General features: G+C 45.0%; 1 protein-coding gene across 8 annotated transcripts in view; it reads left to right on the top strand.

Annotated features, from left to right (window-relative positions):
• Positions 1 to 17,993, top strand: part of LOC119442054 (proline-rich protein 36-like) — a 47,887-nt gene that overhangs the window by 3,930 nt on the left and 25,964 nt on the right. For 4 of the 8 annotated variants that reach the window (XM_049661850.1, XM_037706768.2, XM_049661849.1 and 1 more), the window contains exons 2-4: positions 3,850 to 3,971; positions 12,327 to 12,605; positions 13,440 to 13,937. In XM_049661850.1, coding sequence (XP_049517807.1) covers positions 12,360 to 12,605; positions 13,440 to 13,937 — 744 coding nt within the window. In that variant the 5' untranslated portion in view covers positions 3,850 to 3,971; positions 12,327 to 12,359. Of the gene's footprint in view, positions 1 to 2,673; positions 2,979 to 3,849; positions 3,972 to 12,218; positions 12,606 to 13,439; positions 13,938 to 17,993 lie in introns of those variants that run through there. The other 4 variants (XM_049661847.1, XM_049661846.1, XM_037706767.2 and 1 more) reach the window with 4 other exon arrangements.

Raw genomic sequence — 17,993 nt, 5'->3', positions numbered from 1 at the left:
GTCCTTTCGGTAAAATCTGTCTGGGCTCTATCCAACAACAGTGCCTGCAACTGCATGCTATATCGTACATGATACAGCAATAAATGCTTGCATCAGACTTGGCCAAAGGTTTGCTGTATTGAATACATTGTAGTAGACAAAGAGCAAAAACTTACCCTGAAAAATCTTTTGCATTGCTATCAGGTGTCACATTGTAAAAGTAAGTTGTTTATATAAGGAATCTTTTGTGATGTGGAATATGTGAAAATTTTTGTGATCAAGTTCGCTGCGTGGGAGCAAATGCAAAAACACCTGTGTACTGTGCATTGGGTGCGCGTTAAAGAACCCCAGGTGGTCATAGGTAATCCAGAGTTCTTCCAGAGAAATTGTGGCTGTTTTGGCTCGTAAAATGCAGAATTTAATTAATTTAAATAATTTTGCAAAAGAAAGAAAAAATGCCAATCTGAGCTACTGGTCAAAGACAGTGAAGCTGTATAAGTAGGGTTTTTCGTTTTTGGTTTTTATATTTTTTAAAGTTCGGGGGGTAAAAATTGAGTGCTATTTTTCAAGCTGATAATCAGGAAGAAATCGGGGTCTTTGTGGAATAATTCCGAAATTAATTTTTTTTTTCAGGTTAAATCTACAAATGTACTGAATAATACATTGCACAATATCATGAGGTCTTTAACACTCACACGTTAAAACTAGAGATACGTTTCAAGCTGGTAATTGGGGGACATCAGGGCCAGGGTTTTCTAGCAAATACTCCGAAGTTCGGCGTTTGTTCAGAAATTAATAAGTGGTAATGACAGTAAAGAGCATTGATAATGTCTAGGAAGTTAAACATTTTATTCATGAAAAGCTAGTCATCGATTTTTTACACATCCTTGTTAACATACATTATCATCTGCCTGCGCAACATGTCGGTCTCCATCCGAGACCTGTTCGATCTTTGAATGTATCTTAGCTGACAGAAAGTTCTCTCGACATCACAGCTTCCATTAGTTAGGATCAACAATGTCAGTACTATTGAAGAGGAGCTTATTGTCGCTTTTCTTCAGCCGGCCCCCGTAGAATGTCACGGTGAGGATAGGTCACTGGAGTTCACTCGAGGTCAATAGGATCTAACTTCATTGTCCTGAGGCAGGGTAGCTAGCGCGTGTGCACTGTGAACTCTGTGCAGCGTTAAAAGAAAAAAAGAAGGAAAAACAAAACAAAAGGTCGGGTATGTGGTTTTCGAATTCGGGGAGAAATCGGGTTTGACCCGATTCTCCTGAAACATGTTCGGGTTGTAAAAATCTGGTAAAATCGGGTTTTACCCAAAAACTAATAACTCTGTATATAAGCAAGTTTCGAATTACTAGAGATCTGCTTGCTGGCTGCTGTTAGTGTTGGTTCATCACCAATGTCCTGGCCATACTCGTACGGCAGCTTCAGGGCTCCGCACAGGCTGCGGTGCTGAACGCGTTGTCAGTCTTCACCGCTGTAGCGATACAATCTCCTAGCTGACCTCCAACGTGATGCCAGTAAAATGCACCATAAGAAACAAATATTATGGATTACCAGCTAAAAAGAAACCTGCGAAGAAGTTGTCTATTCGAGTAACGTGTACACAAGATAAATTTTATTTTATAATTGTTGAAAATTACGTTTCAAAGTAGAAATTAGATTGTGTTACTGGCTGATACCAAGCATGTTGGCCTTAACCGCACGATAACAGCTGCGAAGCTTCCCTTAACATCTTCACTGTAAAACTTGGTAGCAGAAGGAAGTGTAGAGTGTAAAAAAAGTGCACTAGTAGACAGATCACTGTTTTCCATCAGCATGTTTTTCGTCACCATTGCGGCCGCTTGAACTAGACATATATTGATTCTTTGGTACCCCAGCACAAGCTCATGTTGCTATCAGTGTCTAAGGATTGTTTTTCTGTTGCAATGAGCCGCACTGTATTTTAAAGTGCCATCGTACTGATCGGCTGTCCTTTCCAAAGAGCTTTGCTCCTGCTAAAAGGTCACCTCCCTTGTGGTGCACAAAGAAGCCTCAAGTGCATCTCCAAATACCAGGGATTACAAAAAAGGTCCAGATGTCATCAACTGTTCTAAAGCAGCTTACTTTCTAGCTTTTGCACCATGTATATGTGGACCATGTTAATGTTTATGCGGACAGTTTGCTGACTTCTACCAATTCCACAGCCACTGTTGTTTTGTCTCGTCTGCACCCAGCCAAAGTTTTGACATCACATATGACGATGTCCACAGGATCAGAACTTGTCGCCCTTCTTGCCGCTGTTAAGTCTGCTGAACAGGGATCACCATAAAATGAGCAGTGTTCAGTGATTTCTAAAGCCACCCTTTAAAGCCTGCAAACAGCACTGCGTCATGAGAATTATGAGCATCTGATTTCAAACATAGTAGAAATCTACTATCACACTGTCGAAAAAGGATGCAATATGATATTTCAGTGGCTGCCTGGTCATTGCTGCATTTTCAGCAACTGCTTTGCTGATGAAGTTGTCCGATCCAGTGATAACACACAGTCCATGCTCAGCCATTTATCAAGAACGAACACTGCTAAGGAACTTTGCCATATTGTTTGCAACCTCACGCTGGCCCTTTAGAAGACTCGGAATTTGAACCATTGTTTGTTCATGCTTGATAGATCACTGCAGCTGCGATTATCATCAGTCCTCTCCCAATGCGACACGATTCTGCTGTGCAGCCTATGACTGAGTCACAGCCTATGACTGGAGTGCGAATTCGCAAATTCGCACTCATTCCTCATTGCGATGGCAGACTCCCCCAGATGCGACCGCTGCAACTGAGAAGAGACTTTGAGCATATCTTTGCCGTTGCACCAGCTTCAACGTCAGTCTCTTCAGAGCAGGTTGAATGAACTGTATGGTCTAACCTGTGCTTGCTTGTTTGGGGCAGTTGCAGTCCATAAGAAGTTTTGTGCTCGATTTTTCATAAGTGGTAGCAAGCTTACAAGGTAAATCGAAGGTATGGTATTTCATCTTAGCCTTTGTGGGTTGCTTTGGCAGCATATAAAGCTTTCAGCGAGATACTTTTATTTTTAATTTTTTTACTTCGTTGCAGCTCTTCTGAAATTAAACTCCTTGAAGGTGTAATTTTTTTGAATAAATATAAAAACCACATGTCCTTCTGGGTGCATAGAAAACAACACGCATCCTAACATACTTGCATCCCTGCTAACCTAACAATACCTGATAAACTAAAGACACCAGTTATGGCACCTTCCAAGATGTATACCGATTTAAAGCATTTTGGTAACTAATTATGATGTGATTGTTTAAAGGACGGCTTTCCTATGTATAGATGTGATGGGTGAATTTGGTACTGAAATGATTCACTTTTCTGTAATACGTGCAGGTGACATTTGCGGATGTTCTTTAGAAACCTGCAATGTGTTGCATGGACACCGATTGTGTTATCTAAAAAAAAAATTGCTTTGGGCTATCGACAGCACGTCAGACTTTATGATTTTGTGCCAGGGATAATTTTTTTACATACCAACATCGAACATTGCTGAAGGTTTACAGAAAGATCGCTTTAAGCTAGACAAGCATAGCAAAGAGGTTAGGTCTAGTGTGTTTAGCCATGACGAACACCTTCTCATTGGAAATTTGCAGCCGCTTGCATACGGGGTCAGCTCTGCTTAGGCTTCTAATTGAGCCCATAGGTGCTGCAAGTTATGCATTTTTAACATGATTCTCTTATGCAAAATTAGCATATGCTTACTATGCTTACTGTATTGCTTGGTTGCTTGCTTGCATGCATTCTTAATGTAAACTCACACCAAATACCTAAAGTGGCCATTGCACAATTTTCTTTTTTTTCTTTTGTCATACAGTTTTCAAGAGTCTTGCTGGTGTGGCTTCTCAAACACTTGCTTTGGTTAACCAGCATATTAACGGAACTTCATGGAACTGTCCACTAGTGGGGAAATGCCGCCAAGTTTCTGTTTTCTTAAAAGTAAGCATTAAATAATGCACAAACAGCAGATTAAAAGTCTGCTACTGTTTGCATGACTATCGTTAGTTTCCTTTGTATTATTATTATTGTTTCATACTTTTCACATTTATTTGAAGTCAAGAAAGAGCAAGGTGTTTTATTGTGATCCCTAATATGGTTTCTTGGAAGTAATTTATAACCGTCATCATTCAAAGCAATATACCAAGGGAGAGTGCAAGAGGAGCAAACAAAAATCTGGATTTCCAAGGCTGTCAGCTTAATAGTCACAAAGTGAGCGAGGGTAGTCTGCTGAAGGATTGGATTAGCTCCCCGCATGTAATGTAAGGCAAGATGCGCCCATCAACGTGGCCTTTGGATGTTTTTATTCTTTTCTCTTGGGTTGTTGCTTTGCTTTGTTATTTATCAGCCATATGCGACATCGTTTTCCACTTCACGCATGTCTCATACCAAATGACTATTCGTGCATATCACATATGGGGCGTGCCATTTTAGAAAATATAATTGTGCATCTCTTTGCTGGCAGGAGTGTGTAAACATGTTTTGCACAAGTAGTCGCATATTACCTTCTTTCGTGTGGTATTTTTACGATACTAGAACACAGCACCAAAAATGTATTTGTATTGAATATTGAATATTCATGTATAAAAATATCTATCTTTAGTATCGCTCTGTTTGCACATTCACACCAATAGCACAAGGGTCTCAGCTAATGCGACAGAACTTCATTATGCTGGGGCGTGCAGAGAGAAACCAATTGAGGGGTTATTGAAATGTGATCATTTGAGACCGGATTTTAGGCAAATGCCTTTTTTGTTCCTTGCGCTCCTATCGCCCCACTTTGATATATGAGCATGAATTAGAGGTTAAGAATGGCTTTTATAGTGTTTTTATAGTGCCTATAAATGCCTATTTTCAATATCGGCGCCTAAATGAACACTATTTAGCCTCAAGTTTCGCTTTGGAGTGCAGTTAGAGACCGTTGTCCACGTTACCGGGCAACATTGACTGTTCGTAACTCTATGGGGTTCAACCTAGTCCTTTAGTTCAACCAACTCCCGGAAAACAACTGCTGGAAGCATTGAAATGGGACGCGCCGGCCAGCATACGCCGCCGCGCTGACATTGCGCGAGCGGTTGGCGAATGCGAAACCGTGGAGAGCCGTCAGGGGAAAGGAGAGTGAAGAGCAAAAGAAGAAAGAAAAATGTGATGTGCACGCGGCTTTTGTTTTGCTTGTAATTTACTTTTTAAGGTGTTCACCGCCGTCGGGCGCTCCTTTTCAGCGTACGAGATCATTTTCAGTGACAAGAGGCACAATTTTGAATCCAAAAATCTGGAGATTGTGGTAGTTTGCTATTGTTTCCACAATCTTCACAGTGATTCTTAGACTACGTTCTGCAGGCTCTCCAAACATATTTCTTCAAACATGTGCACTTCAAATGGGTGGAAGTGTATTTGGCAGTGTTGGGACGTCTGGCCTGTACAATTCGGATAATGTCCTTGTATAGAGAAAATTGCGAAGAGTTGTACTTAACAGTCCTCATGTAAGAACATGCTAATTTCTTTATAAATCGTAGTCTCTCTCGCATTTGTTATTTGTATGTTTTTGTTGTGTCTTAATTTAATTGCATCAGGCAGAAATAAAGTATCGGTTTTTTTAATCAGTATTCCCAGCTTTCAAGTATTCTTCTTCATGCCTGTTTCACTATATGCGACGCTCGAGTACAGTGGCCATTGAACATGAATATGAGCAGTGTGCTTATTGAATGAAGCCAATTGATTGTCATTAGTCCAGCAGTTTTATGGGACAATTGCACGGCTATGTTCAACTGTTGGCGCCTTTGTGCCATCATAGACAATAACATTTCTTGTTTTCCTATCATAGATATAGGCCGCGCACGTCTTCGTTTGAAGTTATTTGCATTTATGTAAAAATTTATTGTGCCTATATTTACGACGTTGGAGGCCTAAAACGTTTTGCCTGCCTGTTTTTGGCGCCTAAAACGCGCTTTTTTAATGCCTAGAGATCCGGCCTCTAGTGAACATTTGTCAGGGATTTAACTTCTTTATTTTGATTATACCACCCGACCAGTTACATATGCAGTGCAAAAATAAAGTAAAACGTCCTTATTTTGTGTTGTAGAAAAAATAACTTACTGTGCTTATTCACACAACGTACTCGCCTCAGCCAGCAGATGGCTACATTATATGGGTCATTCTTGTTTGTGTATTGAATTGTCTGTCATATTGTATCAAGTGTCTTGAATTCATAATTGTCTTTTTTTATTTGAGAGGTATTATATTATAGTATTATATTATATATTATATGCTGTGGGAAAATGCCTCGGTTCTGAGGTCCACGGCCACATCGCCAGTCCTGGCCAGCCGCGCCCAAGGACGCCTAGCCGCAACTCGCACGTCCGTCCTCTCCTTTGTCCACGGTTGGCTCCTATCCACTATTCACGTCAGCGTTCCCACACTGCCCCTCCTTCTGCAAGAGCGTTGACGGCACTGGCCCACGGTGGTGAAATCCGGCGGCACGGACGACGAGAGATGCTGAGTCGCCATGGGCGACGACGCTACGCCGTGCTCGTTGAGCACCTCCACGATCACTACGAAAGACACACACACATCGCTGCTCCGTGTTGCAAAATCACTAGCTCACTCTGCCATGTCGTCACACAAAGCACATCGCAAGGCACAAAACGAGGAGAAGCGGCGAGTCGGCAGTGGGCTGGTGTAGTTGGTCGTCGGCACAACAGGTGCAAGCATTCGCTAGCGCCATTCCTTCCACCATGGCCAGTGCTTTACCGCAGCTGCGCTGCGAAGGCGTTGACGGCACTGGCCCATGGTGGCTGGCAGCGACGGCATGACACTCCTACCGGCGGGCGCACCTTGGAGACTGATAATGCACCGAACGAGGATTGGCGGAGCCGTCAAGGCGGAGTCACCGAGGTCTTCCAGGAACCCGCAGGCCCTAAACCTGACTGGCTTCCATGACGGACTCCTCGTGAAGATTGAGCAGACCAGGTGGTGCAGCGTCGGAGTTGCGGTCTTGCAGGAACCGAAGGCCCTAAACCATGTTGAGGTCTTGCAGGAACCGAAAGGCCCTAAACCATCCCCTGGCGCACACCTGGTCTAGTGTTCTTCTCCAACCTCGTTCTGACGAGTGTACACAGCAGGTCACCGGTGCCCGCTCAATGCCTTGCCACCAGAGACCACACCACACCGCAGCAGAGAACCACGCACCGAAGGACGGAGCCGCTCTTGAGGTGGTGTTGGACTGATCGCGCGCATGATGTCACCAGCGCTGGCAATGCCCTTCTCGAACGGCGGTGCTGGGAGCTGCAGCAGCACGTAGAAGACCACGCCACCACCAGGACCCACGCCAGGCTCGATGACAGCGACGGAGGAGGAACCGGCAGAATCGCACGTCATCGAACGCTAGAGGTGCAGCTCGCACCGCAGAAATGGTCACGCGCCATGGCTGGGTTGGAGTCTCTACTAGCCGTGGAATGGGTACCTCCAGCCTTCCCCACGACCATGATCCGTCCCTGCACGCAGCCGGGGCCCCACGTTACAGGCGCCAATGTGGGAAAAACGCCTCGGTCCCGCGTTCCACGCCAGCAGCTCCAGTCTCAGCTGGCCGTGCCCAAGGGCGCCCAGCCGCAGCTCGCGCGTCAGTCATTTTCCTCGTGGATCCACAGTTGGCTCTTACGCCACTATTCACGTCAGCGTTCCCACAATGCAGAAGATGCGGAAGATGAAGGTAATGTTGAATCCACGCAAGGGAACAAGGATTCATGATCACCAGTTAGCCTCTGGAGTCTGTGCAGGAGTATGTTTTTCTAGGCCAATTACTCACAGGTGACCCTAGTCATCAGAAGGAAACTAACAGAAGAATAAAAATGGGTTGGAGTGCATGTGGCAGGCTTTACCAAATCCTGACTAGGAGGCTACCACTGTCATTGAAAAGAAAAAGTGTACGGTCATTGCATTCTACTAGTGCTAACATATAAGTAAGAAGTGTGGAGGTTAACAAAGAAGCTTGAAAACAAGTCAAGGCGCCCGCAAAGAGCAATGGAACGCAAAATGTTTGGCGTGATGGTAAGAGACAAGAAGAGAGTGGTATGGATCAGAGAACAAATGGTGATAGCCGGTATTATAGTTGACATTAAGAGAAAAAAAAATGGAGTTGGGCAGGCCATGTGATGCGTAGGATCACATGGTGGACAATTAGAGTTACAGAATGTGTGCCAAGGGAAGGGAAGTGCTTAACTTAAGGATGGCAGAAAATTAGGTGGGGTGATGAAATGAGGAAATTTGCATGCGCAAGTTGGAATCAGCTAGCACAAGACATGGGTAATTGGAGACTGCTGGGAGAGGCCTTCATCCTGCAATGGACAAAAATATAGGCTGATGATGATATTATTTAAAGGGACACTAACAGTGTTGCTAAATATCTTTAGGCAAGTAAGGTACTCCTGTAAGACTCTATTCGCACTTATCTGGTGGGGAAAAGTGTCTTACTAGCAGTTACTAAGGCTGTATGGTTAAAGAGTGAACTGGTGATATTCTCGTTTAAGTAAAAAGGTGTGGGGTTGGGCAGGTTGTGTAATGCTTAGAGAAAATAAACAATGGGCAGAGAAACACAATGGGTGTCTGACTAACAGAATGGGTGCCAAGCAAAGCGAAACATAGTGGAGGACGGCAGAGAGGGAAATAGTATGATGAAATTAGGAAAATTTCAGCCATAGGATAGAGCCAGCTGACACAAGAAGGGGGTAATTGGCGATCACTGGGAGAGGACATCATCACGTGATACAGGTTGCTGGCGATATCAATAATTTTTTAGCGAGATTTCAAGAGAACTCATGTAAGCAAATGTAGTATTTTCACATAACTTGTAAACTAACACATCGTGTTTGTCTGCTTTAGATGATCAAGCAACTACAATTTTCAAATTGTGATTAACAGGTTTGAGGCCCGAAATCAATAAATAGTGTGTTGTACTAGCAAACGAATCATGGAGCCATAAATTCAAGCTCTACTTCAGAAATTGTTGCAGCAAATGCAAGCAATTTTATTTCTGATTGGTTTAGTAGTTGCCAAATGAGAGCATTTCTGCATTTTACATGTATTGGAATAGGGACATTGGAGTTGGTACTGCGTTACAGCTTGCTCTTTATATACAGACTCTTTAGTTGCTTAAAAACGTTCTGCATAAGAATTTGGCAGCTCTTCTTTCAGTTCATACTAATTATGAATGCAGTTAGTTTTTGTCTTTTCCAGACTTTTAATGTGTACTTGTTAAACTAACAGTTATAGTTTGCAGCTGGAGCGCAAGAATGGGAAATGATTTGTTACTAATGTCAAAAAGGAAATCTCTGCAGTGAACCAGAATGTGTGCAATCTGGTCAAGCCTCTGGTGTGATCTGGTATAGCCAAAAACTAAGTGATACAAAGAGATTTGTGATTGTAGAGTTTAGTGTTTTAAATAAAGTATCATAAGATGAAAAGTTATGAATTGTTTTCAATTATCCTTGTTCATTGTGTAGTCTTATGTGTAGGGAAGCAGCATTCAAAGTTGAAAGACATTTACTCATAATAAAGCTATGAATGTTTCTGGAACAAGATATTGTAGAAAATTAAGCCTTGAAAAAAAAAATCACCGCATATCCATGAAGTGAATCATGATGAGTGGGGCGAAGCACTGGGGATCGTTATACCGTAAAATCACCCATGATATTGCCCCACTCGTGCATGTCAATGCGTGACAACGCGGTGTACAGTATATACAATGCGTTTTATTGCTCATAACGCGTATATCGTGTTGAGTTCCGGGTTGCGTTTCGATTTCATTATTACTGCTTTATGGTCGGTGAAATGCAGAGCCAGCGGTTCTTCTAGCGGATACATCCTAAAGTTTGCAAAGACGAGGTCTATGGACGTTCCCCTCCTGGTCGTGGGTTGCTTGTAGTCGTAAGAGATGCACCGTTAGAGAGCAGCTTGTTGTCGGCGTTGCCGGCGAGCCGCCGCTTCCCGCGCCCTCAAATCCGGGCCCGCTTGGCGTTTTTGCTGCCTTGCCGATGCTTCCCGCGCCCTCAACTCTGGGTCCGCTTGGCATTTTTGCTGCTTTGCCGATGCTTCCCACGCCCTCGCCGCCGGAGTAGCTTGCTGTCTGTGTAGACACTGAGCCGCAGCATGCCGCGCCTTACGTTCGTCCATGGCAGAAAGAGATTGTGTGGTCTGGAACGCGCCATACATAGCAGTGCCATCTCGTGTATAGACGTTGAGCCGCTGCATGCAACGTTTCATCCATGACAGACAGATGGCGTGGCAGTCGATGTGAGCACGGACGATGCCGGACGGACAAGGCTAGACCCTAAGGAGCTTCGCCCCTAAAATAAAATAAGGGAAATGGGTTGTTTGAATAGCTAGAAGTTTTCTCAAATAATAAGAATATTTGTGAGAAATGTCCTTCAAATAATGAATCGAATAACCACCATCTCCTAACTTCTAAAGAAAATTGAAAAGTAGCCTGGAGTTCATTTTGCAGAACAGCCTGTTTACATTAAAGAGGCCATAACACGGTCATCCAACCAGTTCACCATTGTAACTTATGGTCGGTGAAATGCAGAGCCAGCGGTTCTTCTAGCGGATACACCCTAAAGTTTGCAAAGACGAGGTCTATGGACGTTCCCCTTGTGGTCGTGGGTTGCTTGTAGAGTAGAGGGTTCAATATGGTCCACTGGGCTCGCAGCGCACATTTTAACTCGAAATTTCTTTGAAATCACTGCCTCTAAGCCACTCTATCCAACAGCACCTGCCATTTTGACTTTTACTGTGTGATGTCATGAAATGCGGGGGCCACCACTGCGTTGTCTTCTCCGAAAGAGCTCAAGACCACATCGGATGTTTTCCTCCTCCTGCCAGTGGCACTCAATGGCGAAGCAAGGGTGCCATTGTTGATTTGTGCTTGCAATTCCTTTATTCACGCAATAAAAAAAGTAGCGACAGACCACCGAGACGCACATGCAAAAGCGAAATTACGCATTGCAGCCATGACGTATTTCCAGCTCCTGCAATCGCTTCCGGTGCATGCAGTACACAAAAACATGGCCTTCGAGATCAAAGCGCTGTTTTTGGGGGTGCCATTCATTTCGTCGCCACTCAGTCTTGCTACACTGCTGTACACTTCAACTGCAATATTCAAAAAATCATGTGCGAATTTTCTACTGCACTGCATGTTCTGAAATATTGCCAGCTTGCTGTGGGATGCGTATAGTTTCACATACAATTGCAGAATTAAAGTTCAAAAAACTCAAAAATGTGGTGTCATGGCCCTCTAAGAAGTTTTAGATTAGGGGTTGCAAATGGCTCTCTTAAGCAAGAACCGAAACTCTACTTGGGTCTTGATGGGGACCTCAGCCACTTATTTACGCAAGGCAATTGCAAGCTGTTTGCATCCCCTGATCTAAATTTCTCCTATTATTTGATACATATAATGGAGTTCACAACTGGACAACCGAGTAGCTCACACATGAGAAGCAACCTAAAAGTTATCACATCTCACACATTCTATTGCAGCAATAAAACAAAGGAACATCACGTCACCAGATGTGCACAAGCTGTCGTTTAAGGAACAGGGTGAAATACTAAAGCACTGCACATCACTTTAAAGGAATGCAGATGTTGAGATTGACCAAATGAAAAATCCCTTAAATATATTGTGACGCCAAATTTGTACACTGCCAAAAAATGATCTATCCTTATTGAGTGACTGAGAAAGGAGTTCACTGCACCAAGCAGTTACTTGGGAGCCTCTGTGCAGCAAGTGCGGCTTGTGCTGCAGAATAATTTGGAACAGTTACCACTTGCGTCTTTCTCTGTACTCCAGTAAGTGTTGTTATCCCACATTTTCAAACATAAGCAAATGCTAGAAAACTTGATTAGAAAAATTGAATAAGAACGAAATAGCAAATATATTACTTGATTTGTATTTGAAATTTCAGATATTGGCATATCCATAAAAAATGATCTTCAGACTCCACACAGATGTGTCGGCTGGCAGTTAGAAAATTTTCTTTAACTTTCGAAGCAAACCTAGAAATGTAACGTCGGTCGCAACACATTTATGGATGTCTGGGGACAATTAAAATGGCAAAATATACTTTTTCAAGAAAGACACTTTTTTCAGAGTTGGCTATGTACCTTAACTCCTGGATATTTCCTTTTCCATATCTGTAGGGCATCATGTCGCTGATCTGCACAGTCTATCTTGGATGTCAAGAAATCGCATACACATATTTTTAGTACTTGACCAATTGGCAGCGACATGTGTGCTGTGGCATGCAGAGGCGGGATGCGTAGCCGGTCGAGTGGCGCCCAATGAAAGACCCTCCCCCGGGGGCCTGCTGTGCGTCGTCGGCGGTGGATGGCCAGCCGGGCGGTAGCCACCAGGGGGCCTTGACCGGGGCGGCGGCGCCCTCTGGCGGCGGCGGCTTCGATGACGACTACAACGAGTGGGAGTTGGGCATCGGGGATCTCATTATCGACCTGGACGCCGACATAGAGAAGAGCAACGACCCCATGGCCTCCTCCTCGGCCGCGGCCTCCCCGCCCGTCGAGCACCAGGTATGTTAACTTTGTCGATTTCAATTAATTTTGGTGATTTGTGCACCGAAGATGTACATTGACAGGTGCAGTAGTGGCAGGAATAAAGAATAATTTTGACCACATTTGGATTCTGTGATGTTCACTGAAATCTTGGTGTGCAAGTGTTTTCTACTGTCTTAATGTGGTTGTCTCAGGTGGAATCAAAGCTATGGCCTCGTGTTGAACCAGAACATCAGTGCCACTGAGCCATTGCAGTGCATAAGGCAGGTTCAGTTGGGCTGGGCTATTCAGCATTGTTCATTGTGCGTCTGCATGTGTCCACTCGGGAACACATCTTGACTTTCGAGGTCATAGTCGTTTTCTCAGTAATTTTTGCAGATACAGCCGAAATTCATTAATGGGACCATGGTGTGACTGCAAGAACAATAGAACATTTCCATGGTGTGTTATTGCATCAAGACCTTCTTTGCTATGCTCATAGTTACTCCTAGAGCATCTAAGACAATTACCAACTTTTGCTGGCAGGTGCCTTGCCATGGTTAACTTATCACATGCATTCGAGTTTTATGGTAAAAATAATAGAGCCACGGCCATAAATATGCGTTGCTCTCCACAGGGGCCTTCGGCAGAATGCTAATTGGATTAAACCATTGAAAGTGGATATAGAAATAGATGCTTGAGAGTTGGCAGATTTCACATCAATGTCTATATTTAGTCACATTGTTTGTTGTCTACGGCATTGTCAGAGCACTTGTTAAGTTTGAGGAATTTTCCGTCAGCTTATTCCCCAAACAAGCTATGCAGAGTTTATGGGCTAGCTACCCCACTCATTGCGAAACTTCTTTATCCCAGGCAACCGTGGACAAGGGTCTTAAGATGAAGATCAAGCGAAAGAACCTGGCCAAGCACGAAATAGTAAAGGCGCAAGACACTGGTGCATCCCCACCACCTTTGGCACCACTGCCAAGCACTAAGCACTCATCATCATCTGTGTCGTCCTCGTCGTCGTCATCATCATCATCCAAGAGCAGCGGCCGCAGTGGATCTCACAAGAAGAAGCGCATCGAGAACGGGGCCTCTCCCCCACGCCTCCAGTGTTCTCTGGGAGCTCCACTTCCTCCTCCCCCTCCCCCCTCTCTGTCCCCTCCTCCCGCCCCCACTGTTCCTCCATCATCCCAGGCACCCCCCACCACCTCTGCTGTCCCCCCCGCCCCCGTGGAGCAGATGGCTGCCAACGGTGTGCCATCATCACCCCCAGAAGAAAGCAGCAGCGTACCTGCTGCCTTGGCGGCCCTCCCGACACCGGAGGAAGCTGCCGCCGCTGCTGACGCAACTAAGCGAGCGACAAAGGTTTGGCTCCCACCATTTTCTCTCCCTTCTCAGGACTTTATAAGGCAGCCACAGTAACAACTTTGCCTGAGATGAGACTAAGTAGGAATGTTGCCAATTGTGTGGGGATGCTTTTGTTTGATGAGCGGCTTTAGCTGTGGCTTTTGTGGGCGCATATGGGTGGGGCGATTGCCAGTGAAGCTCGTCTTTAATGTTGCATGCAGTAGCTTTCGAGTCTTGCCTTATCAAGCCATTGCCCGAACAATTCCTGTGTTGAATGCCAATAACTTTGGCATCTGTAATTGAATTAAATTAAATTAATTGCCTGCCACTGGTATCGTGCAGGCACCATGTACGCTTTTCTTGCTCGTCTTTGGGTAATTGTGCATGTAACGTTTGATAGCGGTTTCATTTTGCCTCGGGAAGGAAGGCATAGGCAAGCCCATGGTGCTTTGCATTCTGTGCAGTGAAAACTGATATCGGAGGAGTTTCTCAATTCAGTATGGTTGGTTGATTGATCCACTGACTGGTTTTAACATCTCAAAGCATCACTATAAGCCTGGGAAGGGCACACAATGTTCTTGTCTGCTTTGCTTTCTCTGCTGCTTTGCTAGGTGTGGTTTGCAATTGTTCCTGTTTTCTTTCTTTCTTTCTTGCTTGCTCGCTTTCTGTCTTTCTTTTTTTCTTTCTTTTTACTTTTTCTGGGTTTTCTTCACTGTGTCGGCTAAAAGGCTCTTGTCTTCGTGAATGGGCAATGGTAGTTCATTGAATAGTCAAGTTAACACCAATACAACCAATTGTTGTTTACAATGTGAGTCCAATAATTGTTTGGCTGTACTTAAGTTAACAAAGCTTCTGCAGGGGTGGGACGCCTGCGCCAATTGTGCCATTTTCATACAAACGGAAATTCCTCCGCCAAACTGCTCCAAACACAGAAAATTGACCGATATTGCACCACACTGCGCAAGAACGGCTTCCGCATGTGTGCTTGGGCAGTGGCTGCAAACAGCGAGCAGATTCGTTTTTCGAAAAAGAGTGCAGCTGTTCACATTCCACACACCACGCAACGGCGCCTCCCGCACAGTTTCTCGTAATTTTTGTGCTTATAACACTGGACTTTTCGGCGCTTCAGGCAAGTGGCCGGCGCATGCGGGGCCACTCCCGGTTGTTGTCGCTCCTGTCGGAACGGGCATGGCGGCACTCTTTAGAGTGTACTAAAATACGAATGAGTGGCCTGAGCGGCGCGGCGTTCCTATAGCTGAGACGGAAAAGAAAAAAATGTTTAAGCCAGAAAAAAAAAGAAATGAAAAGTCGGCTGAAGACGCTGCGAGCGGACTAGATATTAGGGAGGCGTGTGCTGCAGCCGGTTCAGCGGGTGGGCGTCTCTGTCCCCAGGGCCGGTATAACATTAAACTGTTCCAATCTGTTTTTATGCCTAAATGGGTGAGACCTGAGCCATCTTGATTCATCATGAAGGGCTAATGGTGGACTTGGAATGAGAAGTTGCAGTTTTGCCGGAAAGGTGAAGCATCGATTGTGGTAGCAAATTAGTAGACAGCTATGTGAAGTAAGGATAGTAGTTTTATCGGCCATACTAACTTGTAAATATTCGCTTGCTAACTAAATTAACAAGCATATGGTGTCACGCACGCACAAGCAAACATGAACACATCTCGCTCGATGACCGCGGAAGCTCGCTGTCAAAACACTGGAGTGAGGAAAGGGCGCCAGCATCACCGAGTGAATTGACCTTCGTGATGCCTCTCGCTTCAGTGCGAACTAAGTGGCGAAAACGCAGCGAACACGAAGCTGTCAGCACTCGTACTCTGTCCCCATCGCAGATCCCTTTCGAGATATGGTTCGCATGGCCATGCCATATGCAGCAGCCACCTGAGTAGAACCCCCTCTCCCTCGCCTCTCCCCGGCGCCTGCGCGTGACGGAAGACGAAGACCACACTTCCTCTCCACTTTGCTCTCTGGCGCGTGTGAGATTAAGCCGCCATCGTTGGCTCATGCTCGCACGCTTTCACTCGCAAATACAGCATACGGCGCGCGGCGACAATGTTATCGCCCCTGGACTTTATATGGAACCTCACGTCATAACGACGGCAGAAATGCACCTGGAGTGTCCATATAATTGCTATCGCAATAAAAACAGATTGGAATTGTTTTACGTTATACCAGCTCAGGGTTGATGCGGCTCTCTGTGTCTGCAGTGACATATGGTGCCCTAGAAATTGTGTTACAGGGTCGTTAGGATCACATAATTTTAGAACATTTCTCGCTATCATCATGAGCGTCGGCGCGGGAATATATAGTTCGATCCTACTGCAACCAATGTTTCCGGCTTTACAGGAAAGCATGCGCCGTGCCGCCGCTCGACCCACTCTTCCATATTCTAGTACGATATAGCTACATAGTGCGCTTCTACTACGTGCTTGTTGGTTTATTCCGTGTTTCGACGTGGTTTCGAAGTGCGCTGCCATATTCCATTATTCCACCAAAATTCAGATTGGCCTGCTCCAGAGTGCTTGAAAATGCTATTTTAGCTGCTCCAAGTTGCTTCAAAATGCAATTTTGTCTGCTCCAAACTGCTCCAAAACTCAATTTGACCTGCGCCAAAAATTGCTCCAAAATGACTGGGCAGTCCCACCCTTGCTTCCGCTACTATAAAGAACCCAGAAATGTGAGGTCTGACAGTTATATAAGCTAAGCCACCAGCAAGAAGTCAAACCATATGCAAATGTAACTAATTACTATGAATACACTCCTGTACATTCAAATCGTCTGATGCACAAAACTGTGTGCACGGCATTTAGTAACAGCAAACAGAGCTCACCTCACATGCATTGAACAATGTACAATTAGCCAGATCTTTAACAATATCACCCAAGCGTTGGTTTTCCTGACGGTCAGCGCCTCATGAAGGCGAGAAGAGGTGAGGTCAGCAATAGTTCGCAATAACGCCCAATGCACATTTAGTGTGAGCATCATCTACTGTGCCGTTCACTTCAGGAGGACAGACACCCTGCCAGAGTTACCTGCTTGGTCCTGCTTACAAAAATCGGTGTGAAGCCGAACATGTGAACGAGTAAGATGTGGCATCTGCAGTGAGCTTTCCTTTTTGTATTACTGAAACTGCTCATTTACCGGAAAAGAAGAAATAAAGACGGTTATCAGCACATGTGGGGTATTGTCAGGAATACTTGTCAACGATTCGGGCTCATGGCAACAAAAGCAGGGCTTTTGTATTCCTTAAAGGAAGAGCGTAGCTGACAACGCTTGCACTGAAAAGTGTTTAATGCATGTTCACATACTATTACTGATCTTGCGGCTTCTTACCGTAATAAAACTGTAGAGATAAGGCGGTGCCAACGGCGCTACGCTTCGGCACACCGCGCATGCCTGCCCATCAACCGCGGTGGTACAAGCTTGACTACAACAATAGACGACAACCATGTCTACACTTGGAAAGCATTTATTACCATTGCAACTAACACTTTAAGTAGGCCAGCTAGCTATATTTGACATCACTGAGGGTTCCCTTGAAGAGAATAATCTGCTAGGTAAAGAGGGGCTTTTCGCTTACCGGCGGGCGGGTGCTGCGGGCTGGTACGGGCAGCTGCGGCGACTGCCACAGCATAACATGGTTGACCAACCACATGCGGGAAAACGGGAGCGGCAGGGGAGCCTTCCACACTCGCCGCTTGCTGGTGACCAAGGATGCTAGGGCAATGTTGGAGGGATTTCACGTGACACTCCTGGTGGCGCTGGTAACGCGTGCGACTCCCATGCGCAACCCGCATGAAGAAGGCTTCATCCTCTCCCTAAACCTACTTTGCGCCTGCACGACATTTGCGATGCTGTAGACCGTCTTTGGACATGGATTTTTACAAGGCGCTGACATAAACTGCGTTTGACACGCATGATTGTGTTAAATATTTAGCTGATTGTACATTATTATCACAAACGTATTTGTTTCCCACTCTGTGTTCCTGAATGCCAAGTCTGGGCAAAATGTTCAGGACATCTATAAAATGGCTATCAGAAAGACAAATACAGGAACGTGTGGGGTCT

The sequence above is a fragment of the Dermacentor silvarum genome, chromosome 2 (genome assembly GCF_013339745.2).
Source record: "Dermacentor silvarum isolate Dsil-2018 chromosome 2, BIME_Dsil_1.4, whole genome shotgun sequence".
NCBI classification, from domain to species: domain Eukaryota; kingdom Metazoa; phylum Arthropoda; class Arachnida; order Ixodida; family Ixodidae; genus Dermacentor; species Dermacentor silvarum.
The sequence above is the reverse complement of the archived record's forward strand: the minus strand, read 5'-3'. Positions and strand labels throughout refer to the sequence as shown.